Raw genomic sequence first — 26,911 nt, forward strand, 5'->3', positions numbered from 1 at the left:
ATTGAGAACTGTTAAAAAAAAAAAACCTTGGTGTGTAGGGCCTTGAGGACAGCCCTCCTCCTCCCTCTTTTCAGAGCTGCCCCTTGCTGTATCATCTAATGGTCTTGTTGCAGACCAAACGGCACTGCAACCACAGCTCCCATACCTCAGGCAGCAAATCCTGTTTCCATCCTGATTTAAGCATCTGTTTTCAAAAAACACAGCACAGTCCTTCCACAAACTCAGCCTAAGCAGAAGTCAGACAAAAAAAAAATCACCTGCATGTTGCTATCTGGCCCTTTAACTTGAATGCTGGCACAACCACACCCCTCACCCCTGCAGCTGAACGCATGTTCTTTGGTGAGCGACAAGTGAAGACACTATTTTCAAACTAGGACCACACAAATCAGCTGGTAGGGATGAATGAGTTATGACAGCACCAGTGCAAAGGCTTTCGGTACACAGGTGGGAGACTGCACAAGCACCCTTTCCAGCGTGACATGCTGTGCAGGCTGTGCCAGAAGCAGCTGAAGGCACAGTGCTCTCCACTCAAGGGCCTCCAGTTTCCATTCAGCCATCTCCAGCGATGCAATGGTTGCAAATTTCACATCCTCTGTGTTTAACCAAAGTAAACTTGTAAGATGTACTGCCACTGTGGTTAATGACTCACATCCCTCCAGTACAGCATTAAAGTTTAAGTATAGCACAGCACCACCAAAAAGGAAATTCACAAAGTTAGCGAAGTCAAAAGCAGAAATGTACAACTGAAAGGTGATTTTTATCAGAAGCTTCCAAGAGCACTTAGAGTTGGTCGACCCGAGGAACATATATATGCAATTAACGTCAGCACAGTCAATATAAACTGTCCATTTAACTGTGCTTGGCCTTAAGATAACTTAGGACCATGAAGCACTTTGTTATTATAACCAAGGAAATGCACTCATAGCTGAGATACTGCAATAAGATTAATATGGTACCTAAATGCCTCTAACACAGGGTTGTCCAACATACAGTTTGCAGGCCAGGATCCGACACATGGACGTATTTCGGAGATGAGAAATTTTCCATTGTCGTCATCTTTCAGACTAGCTTGTTAAAACATCACGCTGTCAGTTTCACAGCTGACAGGTGCCGACATCGGGAACAGCAGATGCCCAACTTCTGAGAGTACTGGGTTTGCTGGCGGGTACTGACTTTTTTTTTTAAAAAGGACGCCAGAAAACCCCGAATAAGTCTGAAGTTGTGAAACTGCTGTTCCCGATGTCAGCACCTGTCAGCTGTGAAATTGAAATTGTGATGTTTTTAAAAACTGATGAACCACAAAGCTGCTGTGCTGAGCGCTTCCTGCTCCATGCTACAGACAGAGAGAGGGGGGGGGGACGCCAGGGGCCGGGGGGGCAGAGAGTGATCTCTGTCTCCCCGTCTCTCCCCATCGCTCTCTGTCCCTCTCATCCCTAGCCCCTCCATCTCTACCCCCAACCCCTCCATCTCTCTTCCCCCCACTCTTTTACCCATCCCTCCCACTCTCCCCCTTCTCCATCACCCTTTCGCCCCCTTCTTCCTCACCCTCTCCCCCACTTCTTCCTCTCCCACCTTCTCTCACTCTCTCCCTCCCCGCCTTCTCCCTCTCTTTCTCTCTCCCCATTCTCCCCCCCCACTCTCTCCCTTCACCCTTGCACCCACCCACCCCCTTCTCCCGCCCTCTCGCCCCCCCCATTGTCCCTCCCTCCCTCTCCCCTCTCCCCCGTCCCTCTCTCTCTCCCTCTCCTTCTCCTTCTCCTTCTCCCCCCTCCCTCTCTCTCTCTCTCCCCCTCCCCCCTCCCTCTCTCTCTCTCTCCCCCCCTCCCCCCTCCCTCTCTCCCCCTCTCTCTCCCCCCCCCTTCTCCCTCCCTCTCTCTCTCTCTCTCCCCCCCTCTCTCTCTCTCTCTCCCCCTTCTCCTCCCCCTCTCGCACTCCCCCTTCTCCCTCCCTCTCTCTCGCACCCCCCCTCCCTCTCTCTCTCTCCTCTCTCTCGCACCCCCCTCTCTCTCTCTCGCACCCCCCTCTCTCTCTCTCGCACCCCCCTCTCTCTCTCTCTCGCACCCCCCTCTCTCTCTCTCTCGCACCCCCCTCTCTCTCTCTCTCTCGCACCCCCCTCTCTCTCTCTCTCGCACCCCCCCTCTCTCTCTCTCTCGCACCCCCTCTCTCTCTCTCTCTCGCACCCCCCTCTCTCTCTCTCTCGCACCCCCCTCTCTCTCTCTCTCGCACCCCCCTCTCTCTCTCTCTCGCACCCCCCTCTCTCTCTCTCTCGCACACCCCCTCTCTCTCTCTCTCACGCACCCCCTCTCTCTCTCTCTCGCACCCCCCTCTCTCTCTCTCTCGCACCCCCCTCTCTCTCTCTCTCGCACCCCCCTCTCTCTCTCTCTCGCACCCCCCTCTCTCTCTCTCTCTCTCACCACCCCCCTCTCTCTCTCTCTCGCACCCCCCTCTCTCTCTCTCTCGCACCCCCCTCTCTCTCTCTCGCACCCCCCTCTCTCTCTCTCGCACCCCCCTCTCTCTCTCTCGCACCCCCCTCTCTCTCTCTCGCACCCCCCTCTCTCTCTCTCGCACCCCCCTCTCTCTCTCTCGCACCCCCCTCTCTCTCTCTCGCACCCCCCTCTCTCTCTCTCGCACCCCCCTCTCTCTCTCTCGCACCCCCCTCTCTCTCTCTCGCACCCCCCTCTCTCTCTCTCGCACCCCCCTCTCTCTCTCTCCGCACCCCCCACTCTCTCTCTCTCGCACCCCCTCTCTCTCTCTCGCACCCCCCTCTCTCTCTCTCGCACCCCCCTCTCTCTCTCTCGCACCCCCCTCTCTCTCTCTCTCGCACCCCCCTCTCTCTCTCTCGCACCCCCTCTCTCTCTCTCGCACCCCCCTCTCTCTCTCTCGCACCCCCCTCTCTCTCTCTCGCACCCCCCTCTCTCTCTCTCTCGCACCCCCCCTCTCTCTCTCGCACCCCCCCCTCTCTCTCTCGCACCCCCCCTCTCTCTCTCGCACCCCCCCCTCTCTCTCTCGCACCCCCCCCCTCTCTCTCTCGCACCCCCCCCCCTCTCTCTCTCGCACCCCCCCCCCTCTCTCTCGCACCCCCCCCCTCTCTCTCTCGCACCCCCCCCTCTCTCTCTCGCACCCCCCCCTCTCTCTCTCGCACCCCCCCCCTCTCTCTCTCGCACCCCCCCTCTCTCTCTCGACCCCCTCTCTCTCGCACCCCCCCCTCTCTCTCTCGCACCCCCCCCTCTCTCTCTCGCACCCCCCCCTCTCTCTCTCTCGCACCCCCCCCTCTCTCTCTCGCACCCCCCCCTCTCTCTCTCGCACCCCCCCCTCTCTCTCTCGCACCCCCCCCCCTCTCTCTCTCGCACCCCCCCCTCTCTCTCTCGCACCCCCCCCTCTCTCTCTCGCACCCCCCCCCTCTCTCTCTCGCACCCCCCCCTCTCTCTCTCGCACCCCCCCCCTCTCTCTCGCACCCCCCCCCTCTCTCTCTCGCACCCCCCCCTCTCTCTCTCGCCACCCCCCCCTCTCTCTCTCGCACCCCCCCCTCTCTCTCTCGCACCCCCCCCCTCTCTCTCTCTCGCACCCCCCCCCTCTCTCTCTCGCACCCCCCCTCTCTCTCTCGCACCCCCCTCTCTCTCTCTCTCGCACCCCCCTCTCTCTCTCTCTCGCACCCCCCTCTCTCTCTCTCTCGCACCCCCCTCTCTCTCTCTCTCGCACCCCCCTCTCTCTCTCTCTCGCACCCCCCTCTCTCTCTCTCTCGCACCCCCCTCTCTCTCTCTCTCTCTCGCACCCCCCTCTCTCTCTCTCGCACCCCCTCTCTCTCTCTCGCACCCCCCTCTCTCTCTCTCGCACCCCCCTCTCTCTCTCTCGCACCCCCCTCTCTCTCTCTCGCACCCCCCTCTCTCTCTCTCGCACCCCCCCTCTCTCTCTCGCACCCCCCTCTCTCTCTCTCGCACCCCCCTCTCTCTCTCTCGCACCCCCCTCTCTCTCTCTCGCACCCCCCTCTCTCTCTCTCGCACCCCCCTCTCTCTCTCTCTCGCACCCCCCTCTCTCTCTCTCGCACCCCCCTCTCCCTCTCTCGCACCCCCCTCTCCCTCTCTCGCACCCCCCTCTCCCTCTCTGTCAGACAGATGGACATCAATTAAGCATACTCCGCATCACTACGTGTGCAGACAAACGTTGACAACATTCGTAAGCAAACAAATGCCAGGTATCTCACTAAATCAGCGTCCAACAAAGCGATGAGAAAGTAAGTCAATAAATTAATCTTCTCATATAAAGATTCTTCATAAAAAATGCAAATTTGTTTTTGTTTTGATTAATAATAAAGATAAAGGCATTAAAAATTTATCCTTCTGCAAATGTCTCACTGGCCCCATGTAAGACAATAATTGTAGTGTGGGTCCTCCTCCCAAGGGTAAAGGTTGGACAACTTTGCTCTGACAAATTAAACGTTTACCTATTCCCAACAGTGCCAAAGGTTCCCCTGCTGCTCAATATAAATACCTATTATACCTTTAATGTGTCACCTTAGGAAGAGGTTAGTTGTTTAGTAGTTATAGCTCCTACGTGTTAACCTGGATTATTCTTAGAGTCTTCTTTGGCCTCCTTGTCTCGGGAGACAATGGCTAAGCGCCTGGAGGTGGTCAGTGGTTTGTGGAGCAGCGCCTGGAGTGGCTATAAAGGCCAATTCTAGAGTGACAGGCTCTTCCACAGGTGCTGCAGAAAAATGTGATTGTCGGGGCTGTTACACAGTTGGCTCTCCCCTTGCGCTTTTGTCTTTTTTCCTGCCAACTGCTAAGTCTCTTCGACTCGCCACACTTTAGCCCCACCTTAATGACTGCCCGCCAGCTCTGGCGAACGCTAGCAACTGACTCCCACGACTTGTGATCAATGTCACAGGACTTCATGTCGCGTTTGCAGACGTCTTTGAAGCGGAGACATGGACGGCCGGTGGGTCTGATACCAGTGGCGAGCTCGCTGTACAATGTATCTTTGGGGATCCTGGCAAAAAGGAGTTAATTCATTCATTATGTTTGTACTGTAATTCTATGTTGATTGGTCCAATATAAGCATTAAAATATTCTATGAGTGTAAATCAGTTGAGCAGCAAAATACTTTTGGCATCTTATAAACCTTGGCCGTATATACCTGTCAACAGAAATCCACGTTAAGCTGAACTTACACAAGAAAAAGGGATAAAGATTGGTCTGATAGCCTGAACATCTTAAGAGTGAATTTCGGAAGTTGCAGAGTATGTTACACGTGACATGCTCGACCATCCAACATTACATTACACTGAAGTGGAAAATCTTTCTCCTTTCAATATAGCAGGTCAGCAGTGTTAGACAATATTAACATGGACCTTACTTAACCGAAGCAATTATTTTACCACTAATGCCATGTTTTCACAACTCCACATCTGATTACAGAACTTGGGACCATATGTGACATTGCATTACATACTAGACAGACTGCAAATTCTCAGGAATGGAATATTTACAACTATGGTGTAAAATATTGCCCACCTACAAAAGCCTGACTGAAACCATCTGACTCAAGTCTTACAGATTGCTCAGATTGAAGCATGACTTCAGCACCATCTGCTGGTTGGGCCCAGTATATGTATTAACACTCGAGAGAATTTGAAGAAAATGCCCACTGAAATAGAATCCAAAAAGGCAGTCATGTCTATGGTCTGAAAAATGGATTTCCATACAACCAAGGTGATGGCCATCAAGATTTTTATTTGTAAACTGCCTTAATTATCCTTTTGCTTGCCAACTGAAGCAGCAATCTACATACAAGCAGAATTACAGCATTAGAATGACATTCATGTGCAAATAATTTCACTGGCACAATGGGCTGAATGGCATCCTTCTCTGATGTATCACTCCATTATTCTGTGATCCTATGTGCTCAGGATGGTGAAACATTCTGGGAATGATAATTTTCTACCCATAGGCTCCTTTCAAGTTCAAAAAAGTTTCATCATTCTTCCAGAGACATGGACTCAAAATCTACTCAGTTTACTCGTGGGTTAGGGAACTATAGAAACTAGCAAGTACCCATCAGTTTCAATTTGCAGCTGAGTAAAATGCAGCGTCTTAATCTTTTGCATCTATCACAGAGGATGACAACCGGAGTATTATGTGAGTGTGTGGTATTTTCGGGTTTGAATTCACCGATTGAGAGAATTGATGGTTTGATGTGGTTAATTTTAATCTTTCTTTCCCCTACAGCAAGGAAATACTTTGGGAAGATGTTCCAGGTTACACAACTTTCATGTATTATTACCAAGACATGAGTGCAAGAAATTTTGATTGATAGTTCAGGTACAGACTAGATACATTCCCACGATGCGGAAAGGAAGGGCATCAAAAGCTAGAGTTCCCCAGATGGTTAAAGATATGGAGAGATTAAAATGAAACAGAAAAAAGGAGGTATATGATAAATTTCAGGTTAATTTAGTAGAAAACAAAGCACAATACAAAAAGTACAAAGGAGAACTGTAAAAGGAAATAAGACAAAGGGAAAGGTGTATAAGAATAGATTAGCAATTAACATAAAAGGGAACCCAAAAAGTCTTACATAAACAAATAGGAAAAGGATAGTTAAAGGTAGGCTAGGCCAACTGGAGATAAAGGAGATTTTCTTGTGGAGGCAGAGGGCAGAACAAAGTACTTTGCATCTCTCTTCACGAAAGATGATGCTGCCAATCTTGCAGCAGCAGGAGATAGCAGAGAAAAAGGTTAAAAAGTGTGCAGCGCAGAAATTTGGCAGTGTTAAAGGGTATTTATTTAAATGCAAAGAGTATAGTAAATAAAGTTGATGAGTTGATGGCACAGATAGACACAGGGTAACATCATATCGTTGCTGTAACGGAATCTTGGCTTCAGGAGGGGCAAGAATGGCAACTCAACATCCCTGGATATAGAGTTTTCAGGTGGAATAGAGAGGGAGATAAAAAGGAGGGGGTGTAGCATTATTAGTTAAGGAATCAATAACAGCTTTGAAGAGGGATGATATGCTAAATGAATCATCAAACGAAGCCATCTGGGTGGAGCTCAGAAAAAAAAAAGATAAAGAGGTAGAAGAACAAACATGTAGGCAAATTTCTGAGTGCAAAAACTATAGGACAATAATACTTGGGGATTTCAACTACCCCAATATCAACTGGGATACAGTTTGAAGGGCACAAAATTCTTGAACTGTGTTCAAGAGAACTTTTTTTAGCTAGCACGTAACAAGCCCAATGAGAGGGGGCGCAATTCTAGATTTAGTCTTCAGTAATGAAATTGGGCAAGTGGATGAAGTAGCAGTGGGTGACCATTTTGGAGATAGTGACCATAATACAGTTATGGTCAGCATAATCATGGAAAAAGACAAAGATAAAACAGAAGCAAAGGTTCTAAATTGGGGGAAGTCAAATTTTACAAAACTGAGACGTGACCTGGCAAAAGTGCACTGTATACAACTGCTTGAAGGAAAATCAGTGGGATGCATTCAAAAGCGAGATACTACAGGCACAATGTAGGCATGTCCCCACAAAGATAAAGGCAAATCTAGAGCCCCCTGATTATCGAGAAGCTTACAGGGTAAGTTAAAGCAAAAAAAAAAGCTTATGATGATCACAAATATCTTCATCGTTTAGAAAGCCAAGAGGAGTATAGAAAGTGCAGGGTGAAGTAAAAAAGGAAATTAGAAAACCAAAGAGAGGACATGAAAAATTATTGGCAGGTAAAATCAAGGAAAATCCGAAAATGTTTTATCAGTACATTAAGAGCAAGAGGGTAACTAAGGAAAGGGTAGGGCCTATCAGAGATGTACAAGGGAACTTACACATGGATGAAGATGCAGGCAGGATTCTTCATGAGTTTTTTGTCTCTGTCTTCACAAAGGATGTAGAAATTGTAGTTCAGGAGGAGGAGTGTGAAATATTAGATACGATAAGCATAATGAGAGAAGTACGAGAGGGTCTGACATCCTTGAAAGCGGATAAATCGCCAGGGCCGGATGGATTGCATCCCAGGTTGTTAGAGGAAGCCCGGGAGGAATTAGTGGATGTGCTGAGGATCATCCTCAAATCCTCACTAGATACAGGAGAGGTACCAGAGGATTGGAGGTCTGCAAACGTTGTACCATTGTTAAAAAAGGGTGCGAGGGATAGGCTAAATAATTATAGACTGGTCAGTCTGACCTCAGTGGTAGGTAAATTGTTAGAATCTATTCTGAGGGACAGGATAAACTGCCACTTAGAAAGGCATGGATTCATCAGGGATAGTCAGCATGGATTTGTTAAGGGAAGGTCATGTCTTACGAACTTAATTGAGTTTTCTGAGGAAGTAACAACGAGGACTGATGAGGGTAGTGCAGTTGCTATGTTCTACATGGATTTTAGTAAGGCATCTAACAAGGTCCCGCATAGCAGACTGGTCAGTAAAATGAAAGCCCATGGGATACAGGGGAATGTGGCAGGTTGGATCAGAATTGGTTCAGGGACAGGCAACAGAGTAGTTGTCGACGGATGTTTTTGAGAATGGAAAGCTGTTTCCAGTGCCGCTCCACAGGGCTCAATGTTGTGTCCCTTGCTGTCTGTAGTATATATTAATGATATGGACTTAAATGTGAGAGGCATGATTGGGAAATTTGCTGAAGACACAAAAATTGGCCATGTAGTTGATAGTGAAGAGGATAGCTGTAGACTCCAAAAAGGTATCAAAGGTTTGGTTGAGTGGCCAGAGAAGCAGCAAATGGAATTCAATCCATATAACTGTGAGCTAATGCATTTGGGGAGGGAAAATAAAGTGAGGGAATACACAATAAACGGGAGCATATTGGGAGCTGTAGAAGAAATTAGACCTTGGAAAGCACGTCCACAGGTCCCTGAAGGTGGCAGGACAGGTGGATAGAGTGGCGAAGGCGGCATGTGGAATGCTTTCCTTTATTGGCCGAGGTATAGAATACAAAAGCAGGGATGTAATGCTGAAACTGTATGAAACGTTGGTTAGGCCACAGCTGGGTATTGCATACAGTTCTGGTCACATTACAGAAAGGACATAATTGCTGTGGAGAGAGTACAGAGGAGATTTACAAGAATATTGTCAGGACGCGAAAGTTGCAGCTATCAGGAAAGATTGGATTGGCGAGGGTTGTTGCCCTGAGAACAGAGGATGCTGAGGGGTGACTTAATTGAGATGTACAAAATTATGAGGGGCCTAGATAGAGTACACAGGAGGACCTGTTTCTCCTAGCAGAGAGGTCAATTACCAAGGGGCACAGATTTAAGGTGATTGGTAGAAGGATTAGAGGGGACATGAGGAAAACCTTTTTCACCCAGAGGGTGGTGAGTGTCTGGAATTCACTGCCAGGAATGGTGGTGGAGGCAGAAACCATCAATTCTTTTAAAAGGCACCTGGACATGCACCTGAAGTGCTGTAACCAGCAAGGCTATGGACCAGGCGCTGGAAGGTGGGATTAAATTTTTCGGCAGCTAGTTTTTTTCGGCTGGCACGGATGCAACGGGCTGAACAGCCTCCTTCTGTGCTGTAGTTTTTCTGTGGTTCTAAATTGGATAGGATAAAAAGAGATGAACAGGAGGTACATGAAAGGTTGGCAGTCCTTAAAGTAGAAGAGTCATCCAGTTCAGATGCGATACATTCTGGATTACTGAGGGAAGGAAGGGTGGAAATTGCAGTGGCTCTGGCTACAATCTTCCTGAAATATAGGTGTGGTTCCAGAGGATGCAAGGATTGTAAATATTATACCCTAGTTCAAAATAAACAGGGCAAATACATGAGAGGATTGGAATCAGGGGATGGGGAACTGTGTGGTTTGGCACCAAGAAATGCAAACTGATGGGCTTTGTTAAGCAGGGTGGGGGTTGATCAGTAATGCTGAATAAAGGGAAAGGCATAGATACTGGTCATAGGGAGTGATAGGGTGTGCGCGGAGGGGAGGGAGGCAGCAATGGTGGGGAGCAGCAACAGCAAGTTGCATTTGAGTTGCATCTTTAGCCTCAAACGTCCTACGGTGTTTCACAGGAATATTAACAAAACTGACAGCAAACCAAATAAGGAAACATTTGGCCAGATGGCCATAAGGTTGGTCAAAGAGATTAAGTTTTAAGGAGCATCTTAAAGAAGGGAAAAGAGGAAAAGGGGTTTAGGGAGAGAATTCCAGAATTTTGGGCCGAGACAGCTGAAGGCACGGCTGCCGATGGTGTTGTGATGAAAATCAAGGATGCGCAAGATGCTAGAACTGGATGAGCGCAGATATCTCAGAGGACTGCAGAGCTGGAGAAGGTTACAGACAGGGAAGGATGAGGCCTTGGAAAACAAGGATAAGAATTTTAAAATATGGTGTTGCTGGATGGAGTGCCAATGCTGGTCAGTAAGCACAGGGTGACAGAAGTCAAGTAAGAAATTACAGGTGCAATGTGGGTGGGATTGAAGTGGGAGAAGGAGTCTACAAAAGGAAATTCCCCAGCTGGGCAAAGAGATTAGGACAGTTACTGTAAGTGAGCTGTATACTGGATATGGAAACAATGGTCTGCTGTTTTAAATTTAAAAAGCCTATCGGAGATAGCATTCTGCAAGTGGCGGCACAGTGGTTAGCACCGCAGCCTCACAGCTCCAGCGACCCGAGTTCAGTTCTGGGTACTGCCTGTGCGGAGTTTGCAAGTTCTCCCTGCGACCACGTGGGTTTCCGCCGGGTGCTCCGGTTTCCTCCCACCGCCAAAGACTTGCAGGTTGATAGGTAAATTGGCCATTGTAAATTGCCCCTAGTGTAGGTAGGTGGTAGGGAATATGGGATTACTGCAGGGTTAGTATAAATGGGTGTTTGCTGGTCGGCACAGACTTGGTGGGCCGAAGGGCCTGTTTCAGTGCTGTATCTCCAAATAAATAAATAAACGATGAATTTCAGCAATTAACAACTTGCAAACACTTTTTAATGAATCAATTTGGTGGGGATGTGGTAGGGAATATGGGGTTAATGTAGGATTAGTATAATGGGTGGTTGCTGGTCCGCACAGACTCGGTGGGCCGAAGGGCCTGTTTCAGTGCTGTATCGCTAAATAAATAAATAAAATAAGTTAAGATTTTAACAAGGATCTTTCTTACAGGTAGACTTGCAGTAATCCCGAGTAAAGAGTACTCCAATATTTCCATGGAAGTATTCAAGAAAGGAAGTCATTAAATATCAGCAACTGTTAAGTTTGTTGCTGCTCTTCACCAACTGATAGTTTGGATCAGTATCCAAGAGCAGAAGTATGCAGCCCCAATTCTTTCAACTAAAGAATTCACCAATATAGACCACGGTAGGAAAAAAAGACTAGTATGAATTGGGCGACTACCTGACTGAAATGTTGTGTCTTCTCGACTGTGACCCATTAAAGATTTCTTCTAAAGAAGTCGGATATCTCTAACAAGTCACATCGCAGAACAAGGAGAAAATGGGGAACCACAGACCTGTTAGTTTGACATCAGTTGTAGGGAAAAGTGTTAAAATCTATTATAAAGGATGTGATAACTAGACACTTAGAAAATAATATGATTGGACAGAGTCTACATGGATTTGTGAAAGGGAAATCATGTTTGACAAACCTGTTGGAGGTTTATTTTGAGTATATTACTTGTATCATAGATAAGAGAACCAGTGGATGTGGTGTATTGGGATTTTCAGAAGGCTTTTGATAAGGTCCCACACAGGAGGTTAGTAAACAAAATTAGAGCACATGGAATTGGAGTTAGTATACTGCAATGGGTTGAGAATTGGTTAACAGACAGAAAGCACAGATTAAAAATAAATGGGTCATTCTCAGGATGGCAGGCTGTTACTAGTGGGGTACCACAAGGATCAGTGCTGGGGCCACAGCTGTTCACAATCTATGTAAATGATTTGGATATGGAGATCAAATGTAATATTTCCAAATTTGCTGATGACACAAAACTATGGGGGAATCTAAGTTGTGAGGAGGATGCAAGGAGGCTTCAAGGGGACTTGGACAGACTAAGTGAATGGACAAGAACATGGCAGATGGAATTAATGTGTGTGTGAAGTTATCCACTTTGGTAGACAAAAAACAGAATGATGGGGATTTCATAAATGGTGAGAGGTTGGAAAGTGTTGATGTCCAAAGGGACCTGGGTGTCCTTGTTCATGAGTCACGAAAAGCTAGTATGCAAATGCAACAGGCAATTAGGAAGGTAAATGGTATGTTGACCTTCACCGCAAGGGGTTTTAAGTACAGGAGTAAAGAGGTCTTGCTGCAATTGTATAGAGCCTTGCTGAGACCTCATCAAGTATTGTGTATAGTTTTGGTCTCATCTAAGGGAGTCTATACTCGCCATAGAGGGAGTGCAATAGAGGTTCACCAGACTAATCCCCAAGATGGCTGGATTGTCTTATGAGCAAAGATTGAGGAAACTGGGCCTGTATTGTCTAGAGTTTCAAAGAACAAGAGGTGATCTCATTCAAACTTACAAAATTATTACAGGGTATGACAGGGTGGATGTAGATAGGATATTTCTCCTGGCTGGTGAGTCTAGATCCAGGGGATAAAAGCAAAATACTGCGGATGCTGGAAATCTGAAATAAAAACAAGAAATGCTGGAACCACTCAGCAGGTCTGGCAGCATCTGTAAAAAGAAAAGCAGAGTTAACGTTTCGGGTCAGTGACCCTTCTTCGGAACTAACAAATAATCCAGGGGACATAGTCTCAGAATAAGGGGTTTTTATGACGGAGATGAGGAGGAAATTCTTCATTCAGAGGATGGTGAATCTTCTGAATTCTCTACCCCAAAAAGCTGTGGAAGCTCACTGAGCACGTTGAAGATAGAAATCGATATATATCTGGATAGTGACATCAAGGGATAGGGGGATATCACGGCAAAGTGGCTTTGAGGTAGATGATCAGCCATGATCCAATTTTTTTTATTATTAATTCACGGGATGTGGGCTTCGCTGGCTAGGCCAGTATTTATTGCCCATCCCCAATTGCCCTTGAGAAGGTGGTGGTGAACTGCCTTCTTGAACCACAGCAGTCCATGTGAGGTGGGTACAGCCACAGTACTGTTAGGAAGGAAGCTCCAGGATTTTGACCCAGCGACAGTGAAGGGACGGCAATATAGTTCCAAGTCAGGATGGTGTGTGAGTTGGAGGGGAACTTGCAGGTGGTGGTGTTCCCATGCATTTGCTGCCCTTGTCCTTCTAGTTGGTAGAGGTCGCGGGTTTGGAAGGTGCTGTCTTAGCAGCCTTGGTGCATTGCTGCAGTGCATCTTGTAGATGGTACACATTGCTGCCACTGTGTATTGGTGGCGGAGGGAGTGAATGTTTGTGGATGGAGTGCCAATCAAGCGGGCTGCTTTGTCCTAGATGGTGTCAAGCTTCTTGAGTATTGTTGGAGCTGCACCCATCCAGGCAAGTGGAGAGTATTCCATCACACTCCTGACTTGTGCCTTGCAGATGGTGGACAGGTTTTGGGGAGTCAGGAGGAGAGTTACTCGCCCCGAGATTTGTCCTGCTTTTTGTGGACAGGACATACCTGGGCAATTTTCCACATTGCCGGGAAGATGCCAGTGTTGTAGCTGTACTGGAACAGCTTGGCTAGGGGCGCGGCAACTTCTGGAGCACAGGTCTTCAGTACTATTGCCGGAATGTTGTCAGGGCCCAGAGCCTTTAGCAGTATCCAGTGCCTTCAGTCGATCCTTGATATCATGCAGAGTGAATTGAATTGGCTGAAGTCTGGCCTCTGTGATGCTGGGGACTTCAGGAGGAGGCCGAGATAGATCAATTCAGCACTTCTGGCTCAAGATTGTTGCAAATGCTTCAGCCTTATCTTTCGCACTGATGTGCTGGGCTCCCCCATCATTGAGGATGGGGATATTTGTGGAGCCAACTCCTCCAGTTAGTTGTTTAATTGTCCACCACCATTCACGGCTGGATGTGGCAGAACTGCAGAGCTTAGATCTGATCCGTTGGTTATGGGATCGCTTAGCTCTGTCGATCGCATGCTGCTTACGCAGCTTGGCACACAAGTAGTCCTGTGTTGTAGCTTTACTAGGTTGACACCTCATTTTGAGGTATGCCTGGTGCTGCTCCTGGCATGCCCTCCTGCGCTCTTCATTGAACCAGGGTTGGTCTCCCGGCTTGATGGTAACAGTAGAGTGGGGCATATGCCAGGCCATGAGGTTACAGATTGTGGCTGAATACAATTCTGCTGCTGCTGATGGCCCACAACGCCTCATGAATGCCCAGTTTTGCATTGCTAGATCTGTTGAATGGCAGAGCAGGCTCAACAGGCTGAATGGCTTACTGCTGCTCCTCTGTTCAAAAGGAGGAAATAATTTACAATGAAAACATAAACCTATGGAAAACCCTTCCAGTTTAAATTTTTTTTTAAATGTCTTAACTGCTCTGAAGACTCCCGTAATGATCATTTCATGCAGGCACAAAGTAATAAGCTACTGAATCAACCATGCACTGCTCAAAGTTAACGAAATATAAATGCATTATCACATGCTACTTAGTGACTTAAGTAAATCATATTAATATGGCAGAATTGCTGCTGCAAACATTTAACACATTTAAAAATCTACATTTGAAATATCACCACAATGGAAGAAATCGATGCTTATTTAAGATGCTGTAGTGATTTTTTTCCTTTGCAAGGTGAGTTTTATTAATAGATGCTCTTGACCAACATATATTCTCAGTTGGCACGTTGATTAAAACGTAACTCATAGCAGAGGTGACTTTGCTTACTGGGATTCTCACCTTGTACTCAAAGTCACCCAGGAGTTGAATTACATTTAAATCAATGTGCTGAGGACATATGTTCAAATTGTTAATTCACCTTGAGCACATTTTCCCAGTGCAGTAGTTTGGCAGCTGTTGGTAAAATCAAGCTGCAATAGCATGAGCTACCAAAGACGACCGTACAAGGGACTTACAATTTATAAAGACATTCCAACATATAAGTTTGCAAAGATGTTATATCTAAGGTAATAAACGGTAATGGGCCAGTCTGGATGAATGTCATGTTTCCATGCTATCCATTCCACGTAAAACAAATATTATTTTTAAAGAGACATAAAGATCCATTTGTACAGCAGTTACCAGAATTCAGGCAATACAATTTGTATTCATTAAGCCCCTTCAACTCCCAACTTTTGGGAATAATGTTATCTGGAAGAAATACCAGTGTGCACTGGCATGATCCAACTGTGCTTGTCATTAAGCATTCTAGAGCAATAAAAGCTCAAACATGCTACATGACTGACCCACAAAAAAACTCTCAGTTCTCCAGTACTGTACTGCTCATTCTTAAAGCTGATATTAGAAAGGATAGCTTTGGTGATAAAATTTCTTTAAATGAAGTTAAAATTAACACCAGGCACCATTTCAGAAAGGGTAGGTAACTCAATTGAAGACATAAATGACAAGTTGATATACTTTTTAAAAATATTGATATACGTTAAAATATTATTGAAGCAAAGTGTCAGCTTGGCTCACTTGATAGCACACTCAGACTACAGCATAGTAATGCAGGGTTACAATCGGATGCAGGACTGATGGAGTGCTGCACTGCTGTTGCTGCCATCTTTTGGACAATATATTAAACCAAACATCGGTAAATTGAACCTGCCAGCTTGTGCAACGATAATAAAAGATCGCATGACACTATTCAAGAAAGAGAAGGAAGCCCTTCCAGTGCCCTGGCTAATATTTGCTCCTCTACTACAATTAGAAAATAATCACAAGAAAACCTGACTTTCTCCAAGTGATTGTCATTTTTGCCACATCTGTGACTGGACTTCAAAAATAATTTGAGTTATAAAGCACTTGAGATACAAGGGAACTCTATAAATGCAAGTCTATCCTTGCTTACAATAAAAAAAAAGGAAACGAACATCCAGTTTTGGACAGATTCCTGGCTCTAACTAGGGAAAAAGACTCCGTTGGATCAGATGACTGCTGCCTTAAAAACATTCCTTGGGAATCAGTCATTTCCGGCAGCCTTGGTGGAGCAAATGGAACATTACGCAGTAAAACAAAGAATGGAGGACTCAATGATTGCTGGATTTTGAAATGGCCCAGATACTGGATGCAGGCGTCAGTACAATGGAAGAGTTACAATGAGGATAAAAGCACCTTTAGCAGATTTAGCTATTACAGCACAAGACAGAATTGAAACAGCAATAATAGGCTAATGAAGGAATGCCCAAGGAACAGTTAATAGGTGCTTCAGGTGTGACTCAAAGTATTGTTATATAACGAACTGCCCAAAGCTGAGAGACGGGATCCTCAGTGACACGACACAGAGAATTGAGGCAGAAGATAAAAATGATGATGAATCTGAATGAATCGTACTAGTCACAAGGACTTTCAGTCCTGTGAATGTGTTAGTCATGGATTTGTTCAACTATGCTGTGTTGGATAGAGCTTGCCCTTCGTCAATATGTGGAGTAGATTGGTTAAAATGTTATGTGGATTCACTCAATAGTGAGAATCGATGCAAGGCTGAATACAAAAGTACTACTTCCTTTTGGCTTTGGTGATAACACATTGAGGTCACTAAAGAGTTGCAATTCCGCGTAAAATAGCTGGAGTAAGCCACTTTATCAGTACTGATGTAGTCTCCTAGTGAGATACCTTCACTGTTGAGCAAACCTTCAGTGAAAAAGACACAAATGAAACTTAATATGGAGCATGATAAGGCAATTGTTTTTGGAAAAATCAGTGGATCTCCAATTTACCCAGTCAGGGCATTATTGTATCCCCTTAAAACCTGATTTTTCTCATCAGTGTTAAAGTATTAATGGCATCAGGTGATAATCAGAGAAAGAAAGCAAATTGTCCTCAAGTTACACCGACAATTTCTTCACCCTTCTTGCCACAAGTTTCAAAACCCTGCTAAAGGATGCAGGTATGGCTGATGAAGAGAATATGAGGCTAATAGAGATTAGTGAGTAGTATGAAATCTGTAAACAGTATCAGAGGATGCTGTCACATCATACTGTAAGCCTTCCACTGGCACATGACTAAATTTAGTTACTATGGATCTAAAGGTATGGGGCAAAGATAGAAATATTTTAATTCTACATTTACTTGACCTGGCAACTAGATTTCATCCTTCTACAATAATATATAGCAAGGACAAAAGGGTGATTATAAATAAAATCAGGGAAATGGATAGGGACCAGACTTGGGGCACCAGCTAAGTTTCTGACTGATAATGATGGGGAATTTGCCAATGACAAGTTGAGACATGTGTGAAAACAAACATTCTGGTCATGAATACCACAGCTGAATGTCCTTTCAGCAACGGGCTCTGTCAAAGAAATCATGTGGTGATCGATGAAATGCTGCATAAAATCTTAGCCAACCAACCAACCAAGCTGCAAGTTGACAACTGCTTTGGCATGGGTGGTTCATGCAAATAATTTACTTCAGATGGTTGGAGGATATAGTCCCTATCAATTGGTCTATGGGCAGAATCCTAAATTGCCTCTGTACTGTGCGACAGTCCTCCTGTTCTAGAAGGCTTCCCCTTGTCCTCACTTTCCACCCCACCAGCCTACACATCCAAAGGATCATCCTCTGCCATTTCTGCACCTCCAGCATGATGCCACCACCAAACGCATCTTCCCCTCCCAGCATTCTGAAGGGATCATTCCCTCCACGACACCCTGATCCACTCCTCCATTACCCCCGACACTCCGTCCCCTTCCCATGCAATCGCAGGAGGCTTAATACCTGCCCTTTTACCTCCTCTCTCCTCCCCATCCAAGGCCCCAAACACTCCTTTCAGGTGAAGCAGCAATTCACTTGTACTTCTTTCAATTTAGTATACTGTATTCGCTGCTCATAATGCGTCACTGGGGAGACCAAATGCAGACTGGGTGACCGCTTTGCAGAACACCTCCGCTCAGTCCACAAGCATGACCCCAAGCTTCCGGTTGCTTGCCATTTCAACACCCCCTCCCCACCCCTGCCTCACTCTCATTCCCACATTGCTGTCTGTGGCCTGCTGCAGTGTTCCAGTGAACATCAATGCAAGCTCGAGGAACAGCACCTCATTTTCTGATCAGGCACTCAACAGCCTTACGGACTGAACACAGAGTTCAATAATTTCAAAGCATGAGTGGCCCTTTATTTTTTTTGTTTACCATGTGTCTGCCTTAAACTGGGTTTTTCATATTTATGTTTTTGGCTAGGACTGTTCATTATTTTGTCATTAACACTCTGCACTAATGCTTTGTCTTTCACCACACCATTAGCACACTCACTTTGCCTTTGCCCCATGACCTCCTTGTCAGTTAATCTCTCCGGCCCTCGAACCTACCACACACCTTCCGTTTTGTTCTCTTTCTCCCAAACCCCCGCTTTTCTTGCTTAAAACCTACTACATTTCTAACCTTTCCCAATTCTGAAACATTAACTCTGCTTCTCTCTTCACAGATGCTGCCCGACTTGCTATGTATTTCCAGCACTTTGTGTTTTTATCCCAAATGCTCATGTATTTTGAGATGAAGATCCTCAAGAACAGAATACAGTAGATCCAGGGTTGGACAGCGGTAATGTAAGCAATCACAACACAGGACAGAGCTTTCACATCCAAAGGCCAATTTCCCAGAGTGGGTAATCAGGTGACATATTCCAGAGGGGTCTAATGAATAGAGGGATGTGACAATTGTGGGACGTATGGGAAAATCTACTGGCAAGTTTAAATATTGGTTAAATGTTCAGGATGATGCCCAAGAAGAAAGGTATAATAACTGGCAGAAGGGGGCAAAAGAGTGAAAAGTAACAGAGCGCAGTGCAAGTTCTAATAGTGGGTCTGGAAGTGACCATTGCATCAGCAAAAGATCACGTACTCAAGAAAGAGCTTCTGATTGGCGTGATCGCCCTCTTGCACTTCATAGTCACAGCAGACATAAGGTCCAAGTACAGGCAGTAGCTTCAATAGGTTAGACAATGAAATAAAGGCCACAGAGCAGTCTCTCAATCGAATTAAAAGCATAAGCCCTCATGACCAAGTTTTGGAGGATGCCAATAAATTTGAGGATAAATTAATAATCGGAACACAGGAGGCAAAAGAGGCAAAACAAAATAAATTATATAGCTACAGTTTATTGAGGTACCAGATAAGGGGCAGCTAGCCTTGTCAAATAGATGGATTGGTATTGAAAGTCCTTGCAGATAGGACTTATAAGGCTAAAGTGAGGCTAGTTGTCAGGGGTTTTGAAGAGCGGCTGGATGATACAAATATTAGAGTGGACTCTCCCACAGCTGGAAAAGTTATCTTAAATCCTTTTAGCTCTTGGCTACATATTCATGGCAGTGTAGATCAAGCAACATAAAGAGTTCCGAAGAAGGGTCACTGACCCGAAACGTTAACTCTGCTTCTCTTTCCACAGATGCTGCCAGACCTGCTGAGTGAATCCAGCATTTCTTGTTTTTGTTTCAGATTTCCAGCATCCGCAGTATTTTGCTTTTATGCTAACATAAAAGTCACGTTTCTGCAACGTGATATTTTTCAGAGAAGTGTTTCTCAACCCATCCAAAGAGGCATTACATGCAGAAAGAAAATTATGGAAGCTAAATAAATGTGTCTATGGCCTTTATGATGCTTCCAGGGTATGGTATTTCTCAGTGAGATTGGTTTTGCTGAAAATAGGTTGTACTCAACTAAAAGCAGATCCCGCAATGTTTTATTGGTATCATAAAGGGACACTTTCAGGCATCTTCATGACGCATGTTGATTTCTTTTTTAAGGGGTGGTACTGTGGAATTTGAGATGTGTTATTAGAAAGATTACAGCAGAATTTAAGATTGGGAGTCACGCTTGTGGGGCTTTTAAATACATCAGTTTAGGTATTAAGCAGAGTAGATCTGGATTAACTTTAAATTATCAATCCTATTGGAAGAGTATTACTCCTATCCCGGTTAATCATACTCGGTCATCACCAAAAGATGATATATCTAAAGCAGAGGGAGCAATTCCGAAAGTTGATTGGTCAGTTGAACTGGTTGTGCACTCAGACGAGACCAGATGCTAGTTTTGATGTGTTGGAGTTAAGTACTACGATGAAACACCTGTAAGTCGAAAATGTTTTAAGGCCAAATAAAACATTGAAAAAATTAAATCTGGAGAAATGTGTACTTAAATTCCCATCCTGAAGTGGCCCAAAGAATATGAAACTAGTCATTTTCAGTGATGCTTAACATGCTAATCTTCCTGATAGGTATTTAAGTGCAGCTGGTTTTATAATATTTCTGAAGGTTGAAAATGGGAAATGTACTTTAGCTTGGGAAGCTAAGAAAATAAAAAGGGTTGTTAAAAGTACTTCAGCTGTAGAAACACTGGCTCTTTTGGAGGCAGTGGACATGGGGTTCTATTTCTCATTTCTAGGTGAGAGTCTGTACAAGGGGCATACTGAAGATAGGATAGCCATTGAACGTTATGTAGATAATCATTCCTTGTGGCATAGTGTACACGTTTTTAAAAAAGCGTGAGTGAGAAAAGGTTACGGATTGACCTTGCTGGCTTGAAACAACTGCTTTAGAGAAAAGAAATCTCTAAAATTAAATGGGTACATGTCATCAACCAACTCTTTACAAAAAGAAATGCTTGTACAAAGAAATTGTTAGGGATCCCAGAGGAGGGACGTCTCGCAATGTAATGCTTTGTACAGAATACAGAATTTATTTTGATTTGTTTTGAAATATTTTTGCATGTTAAACTAGGTTTTAAGAAAAAGAAAGGAACCTGTTGATTGTTTTTAATTGTATGTAGGTGGAGGGTGTTTATTAGGGTCTTAGCTGAGCACATATATAGAGACAGTGAAACTGAGTGGGGATTTGAGTTAGGAGATATAGGTTTATAATCTTTCATTCTGAATACATTTTACATTTGAGTAAAGATTGGCTCCAGTTTCATCCTTCAACAACTGGCTTTATGGAATAGAACACTTGCTGTGTGCAAATCAGCTGCCATGTTTGCTATATTACAACAGAAAGTAGCTCATTGCTGTAAAGTGTTTAGGAATGTCCTGAGGTTATGAAAGGCGCTATAAAAATTTAGGTCGACCTTAATATTTCCAATTTTAACCTCTCCTAAACCAAGGACGCTGAAGAAAATTGTAGCACCATGCTCTCCATCCTGCCAAAGTTCAACTAATTCAGCACCAATTAGGGAATGATGAAAGGTCACAGACCTGAAATGTTAACACTGTTTCTCTTTCCACAAATGCTGCCAGATCTGCTGAGTATTTCCGGTACTTTCTGATCTCACTGCAGAGTTCCAGTATCCGCAGTATTTGGCTCTTATTTTAGAGATGAACCTTGGTCTGTATGTCTTGAATAGTCACTGAGCCATTGGACAAATCATGCAACCCAGGTGTTCTAAAACTATGTTCCAGAATTTCATGGATTGCATTTCACAGAAATGAAACATAATGAACGGCGTAAATGACCATAGAAATCTGTTCATGAAACCTATGTAAATCAGTTTTACATAATGACACAACTGAACTCTGAGATCAATGTTGTACCTAGATTTTCCAAAATGTTCCGGGCCAAAACTACAGCCGAAATCGGACTGCTGATTAATTCTGAAAACAGCCATGAGCTTCATAATTAAACGAAGACATGACATTAACACACTGCTTAGCTGACCTGTAAAATGCAGGGCTCATCAGGAGTATCGGTCCAGGCTGACCCAACACAGGAGAAAGTTTGGCAGAAAAATATAAAAACATTTTCAAGCGTCATTTCCCAAAAGTGCTTAAAAAAAAAGTCCAGCAAACACTGTTTTTCTCCACAATGCAAGGTGGCAGGGAGCTCTTGCAGGAGTCTCGAGAGCCCTGATGTAATTTACACATCAAATTCCAGAACAGAGTATTTAAATCTTACCTTTCTTACTGGACACCACAGTCTTGCAATCAATGTCCAGATTCCAAACAAGTGCCTTTGGGTCAATTTTGGTTCCAGCGAATAGCGAGGTGGACAACTGATTGGCATTCTGAAGCGTGCAACAAACAATAATATCCTTTGGTCAGAGTAGGTGCCTCTTTATCTTTCCAGGTTATTTAATGGTTTATAGTGGTGCATCATGCTTACAAACAGGTAAAGAAGAAAACTCTGCAATGAACTCTCCAGATACCTCAGTGCAGCCCCACCCTTATCCTCTGCCCCAACTTCCCCTTTCGCACCCTCTCCCCCTTCAGCTGTTACCTCCTCCCCTCACCCTGCCTGCCCTTCTCCCCGCTTCTTCCTTTCCCCCCTCCACCCCTTTCCCCCTCCCACTGCCTACCACCCTCTCCCCTCCCCCCATACCCCACACCCCATTCCCCTTCCCAACACTCAACCCCTCCCCAGCCGCACCCCCCCACTCAAATGCTCCCCTCCCCACACAGCCCCCAAACCACCTCTCTCCTCCTGCCTCCCCCACCTCACATCCCCCTCCCCCCGACTTCCCGCTCCATATTGCACACCCTTCCCCTCCCGTCCCACATCCCACTTTTTTTTTTTAATTCATTCCTGGGATGTGGGCATCACTGACTAGGCCAGCATTTATTGCCTATCCCTGATTGCCCTTGAGAAGGTGGTGGGGAGTTGCCTTCTTGAACCGCTGCAGTCTTGGGGAGTAGGTATGCCAACAGTGCTGTTCGGAAGGGAGTTCCAGGATTTGGATCCAGCGACAGTGAAGGAATGGCGATATAGTTCCAAGTCTCACACCATCCTGACTTGGAGGGCAACTTGAAGGTGGTTGTTTTTCCACATGTCTGCTGCCCTTGTCCTTCTAGGTGGTAGAGGTTGCGGGTTTGGAAGGTGCTGTCGAAGGAGCCTTGGTGAGTTGTTGCGCTGCATCTTGTAGATGGAACACACTGCTGCTACTGTGCGTCGGTGGTGGAGGGGGTGAATGTTGAAGGTGGTGGATGGGATGCCGATCAAGCAGGCTGCCTTGTCCTGAATGGTGTCAAGCTTCTTGTGTTGTAGCAGCTGCATCCATCCTGGCAAGTGGAGAGTATTCCATCATACTCCTGACTTGTGCCTTGTAGATGGTGGACAGGCATTGGAGAAACAGGTGAGTTACTCACTGCAGAATTCCAAGCCTTTGACCTGCTCTTGTAGCCACAGTATTTATGTGGTTGGTCTAGTTCAGTTTCTGGTCATTGGTAACCCCCTGGGATGTTGATAGTGGGGGATTCAGCGATTGTAACGCCATTGAACATCAAGGGTAGATGGTTAGATTCTCTCTTGTTTGAGATGGTCATTGCCTGGCACTTGTGTGGCGCAAATGCTACTTTTCACTTATCAGCCCAAGCCTGGATGTTGTCCAAGTCTTGCTGCAACGGGACACGGACTGTTTCAGTATCTGAGGAGTCACGAATGTTGAAGATTGTGCAATAGAGGCCTGCTACCCGACCCGAACCCAACAGGACCCGACATGTATCGGGTTCAGGTCAGGTCGGACCCATCTTCCAGGGCCAGCTTTCGGGTTCAGGTTGGGTCGGACCGAGTCCAGATCGCATCAGGCCGGGCCAGACACACACAGTAAACACTCTGATGCTAAGTATTAAAAATAAAAAAAGAACTTACCTGAGCTGGAAGTCCGGGACGAAATTGAGTCTGCACAGTGAGCAAGTGACGTCACTATGACGTCTCGTGCACGCACGGCAGCTTCTTGCAGGTTCGGAGTCAGGAAGGTAAGTAAACGGATGGTCGGGTCTGGTTGAGTAGTGGCGGGTCCGGGTCGGGTCAGGCTCGGGCCGGGTCGGGCTCATGCCCAGTATGGTCCGCTCGGGTTCGGGTCGGATTCTTTTTCCAACCTAAAGCAGGCCTCTATTGTGCAACCATTAGCGAACATCCCCACTGCTGACTTTATGATAGACGGCAGGTCACTGAAGCAGCTTCAGATGGTTGGGCCAAGGACACTACCCCGAGGAACTCCTGCTGCGATGTCCTGGAGTTGAGATGGTCGATCTCCAACAACCACAACCATCTTCCTTTGTGCTCGGTATGACTCCAACCAACGGAGTTTTCTCCCTCTGATTCCCATTAACTCTTTGATGACATACTCGGTCAAATGCTGCCTTGAGGTCAAGAGCAGTCACATGTTTGAACCAAGGCTGTAACGAGGTCAGGAGCTGAGTGGCCCTGTCAGAACCCAAACTGAGCGTCACTGAGCAGATTACTGCGAAGCAAGTGCGACTTGATGGCACTGTCGACGACACCTTCCATCACTTTACTGATGATTGAGAGTAGACTGATCGGGCGGTAATTGACTGGGTTGGATTTGTCCTGCTGTTTTTGTGGACTGGTCCCACCTGGGCAATTTTCCGCACTGCCACATTCTCCTCACTCCCCTGCCCCCAACCCCATCTCTCCCCACTCCTCATCCCACCAACCTACCCCAGGGCAATGACACCCCTGTCCCCATTTCACCGCCGGAGTGCAGTCGCTCACCTCCCTCGGGAGTTTCCCGTCCTCCACGGGCGGCAGTGGCAACCAATCCAACGCGGGGTCCCGGGCAGGCCCGGACCGCGGATCTGCCCCGGCACTGAGCCTCACGGCTGCCGAATGTCGCCTGTAACGGCTCTGCCGCTCCTTGCCCACCATCCCCCGCGCTCGCTCTGCCGCGGCGGCTCGTGCCGGGCGGTCACCAACGGCAGCACACGTGCTGAACCCGGTCCTCCCTCACATCCGTCCGGTCGCTCTCCCCGAGTCCGCACAACGGTTCCGGATCCTTTCACAACTCCCTCCCCCAACGAGTTCAGATCCACAATACAAGTTCAACGCGTCATTAAATCAGTCCTACCGCGCGGTGAAATTTGACTTTGCCGCAGCAGCACATCTCCCAAACAAAAAAAAAGAAAGGTTTGAAGAAATAATCCCCAACACAAAAGCAAACTACTGCAGCTGCTGGAAATCTGAAACAAAACCAGAAAATGCTGGAAAGAACTCAGCAGGTCAGGCAGAGTCTGTGGAGCCAGAACATTTCAGGTCAATAACCTTTCATCGGGGAACTGGGAAAAGTTGGAGCATGTTAACAGGCCTGAAGCAAGTACAGAGGCGCAAAGTGGGTGTGTGCCTTCAGTCAGACTTGTCCCCGAACATCCTTGCCTCAGCTCGAAACAATTTTTGGCCACAAAGTTGTTGCGAGCTGATTCAATTCACAACCTGAAAGATTGAGACTCTACACTTGTAATAGTCAATTTGCAATGCCAGAGAGGTTGATTGGCATTCATTAACACTCATCATGTTGCTAAAGGGGTACTTTTGCTTGTCTTGACAAGACTTAGCTTGTTGTTGGGAGTTTAATGAGAAATTACTGGAAATTTCTAAAAAGAAATGGGAGGTAAAGGGCGAACTGCCGTTTTCATGAAGTTTTCTCTAACTTTTGAATACTCACAATTAACTGTGCACCTGCTCCTTGTCTCTAGTTGATGTATTATTTACCCTGAAATAACAGAGTACACCATGACCCTTGTCGATATTTTTGACAGCACATTCTGTCCCAGTATTTCTGACTGCACTAAATATAATAATCACATCCAGTTTATAATCAATTTCCCATTAATGCATCTTTCATTCTGTGTCAGTGTGCCATTTTCCCACACCCTCTTGGCCAGTCTGGACATAGCAGCAGACTCCTTTCCCATGCGCTTGTTGATTTCTGCATCGAGAGACAGGTTACTGGTGATAGTTGAGCCTAGGTAGGTGAACTCTTGAACCACTTCCAGAGCACGCTCGCTGATATTGATGGATGGAGCATTTCTGACATCCTGTCCCATGATGTTCGTTTTCTTGAGGCTGATGGTTAGGCCAAATTCGTTGCAGGCAGCTGCAATCCTGTCGATGAGTCTCTGAAGACACTCTTCTGTGTGGGAGGTTAATACAGTATCGTCAGCAAAGAGGAGTTCCCTGATGAGGACTTTCCGTACTTTGGTCTTCGCTCTAAGACGGGCAAGGTTGAACAACCTGCCATCTGATCTTGTGTGGAGGAAAATTCCTTCCTTTGAAGACTTGAACGCATGTGAGAGCAGCAGTGAGAAGAAGGTCCCAAACAGTGTAGGTGCGAGAACACAGCCCTGTTTCACGTCACTCAGGGTAGGAAAGGGGTCTGATGAGGCACCGCTATGCTGAATTATGCCTTTCATATTGTCATGGAATGAGGGGATGATATTTAGTAGCTTTGGTGGACATCCGATCTTTGCTGGTAGTCTGAAGAGACCACGTCTGCTGACGAGGTCAATCGATGCAGAAATCAACCAGCGCATGGGAAACGCGTCTGCTGCTATGTCCAAACTGGCCAAGCGGGTATGGGAAAGTGGCGCACTGACACGGAACACAAAAGTCCGAGTTTCAAGCCTGTGTCCTCAGTACCTTGCTCTATGGCAGCGAGGCCTGTCGTGTGTCAGCCAAGAGCGATGTCTCAACTCATTCCATCTTCGCTGCCTCCGGAGAATCCTTGGCATCTGGTGGCAAGACCGTATCTCCAACACAGAAGTCATCGAGGCGGCCAACATCCCCAGCATATACACCTTACTGAGCCAGCGGCGCTTGAGATGGCTTGGCCATGTGAGCCGCATGGAAGCTGGCAGGATCCCCAAGGACGCATTGTACAGCGAGCTTGTCACTGGTATCAGACCCATCAGCCGTCCATGTCTCCTCTTTAAAGACGTCTACAAACGCGACATGAAGTCCTGTGACATTGATCACAAGTCGTGGGAGTCAGTTGCCAGCGATCGCCAGAGCTGGCGGACAACAATAAAGGCCGGGCTAAAGAGTGGCAAGTCGAAGAGACTTAGCAGTTGGCAGGAAAATAGACAGAAGTGCAAGGAGAGCGCCAACTGTGTAACAGCCCCGACAACCAATTTTATCTGCAGTGCCTGTGGAAGAGTCTGTCACTCAAGAA

General features: G+C 46.2%; 1 protein-coding gene across 1 annotated transcript in view; it reads right to left on the reverse strand.

The window, feature by feature from the left end:
- Positions 1-24,748, reverse strand: part of slx9 (SLX9 ribosome biogenesis factor) — a 149,693-nt gene extending 124,945 nt beyond the window's left edge. The window contains exons 1-2 of the mRNA XM_068036001.1: positions 24,460-24,748; positions 21,904-22,012 (exon numbers count right to left, since the gene is read on the reverse strand). Coding sequence (XP_067892102.1) covers positions 21,904-22,012; positions 24,460-24,612 — 262 coding nt within the window. The 5' untranslated portion in view covers positions 24,613-24,748. The remainder of the gene's footprint in view (positions 1-21,903; positions 22,013-24,459) is intronic.
- Between the last annotated feature and the right edge of the window lie 2,163 nt (positions 24,749-26,911).

Source organism: Heterodontus francisci, chromosome 7 (assembly GCF_036365525.1).
Source record: "Heterodontus francisci isolate sHetFra1 chromosome 7, sHetFra1.hap1, whole genome shotgun sequence".
Classification (NCBI taxonomy): domain Eukaryota; kingdom Metazoa; phylum Chordata; class Chondrichthyes; order Heterodontiformes; family Heterodontidae; genus Heterodontus; species Heterodontus francisci.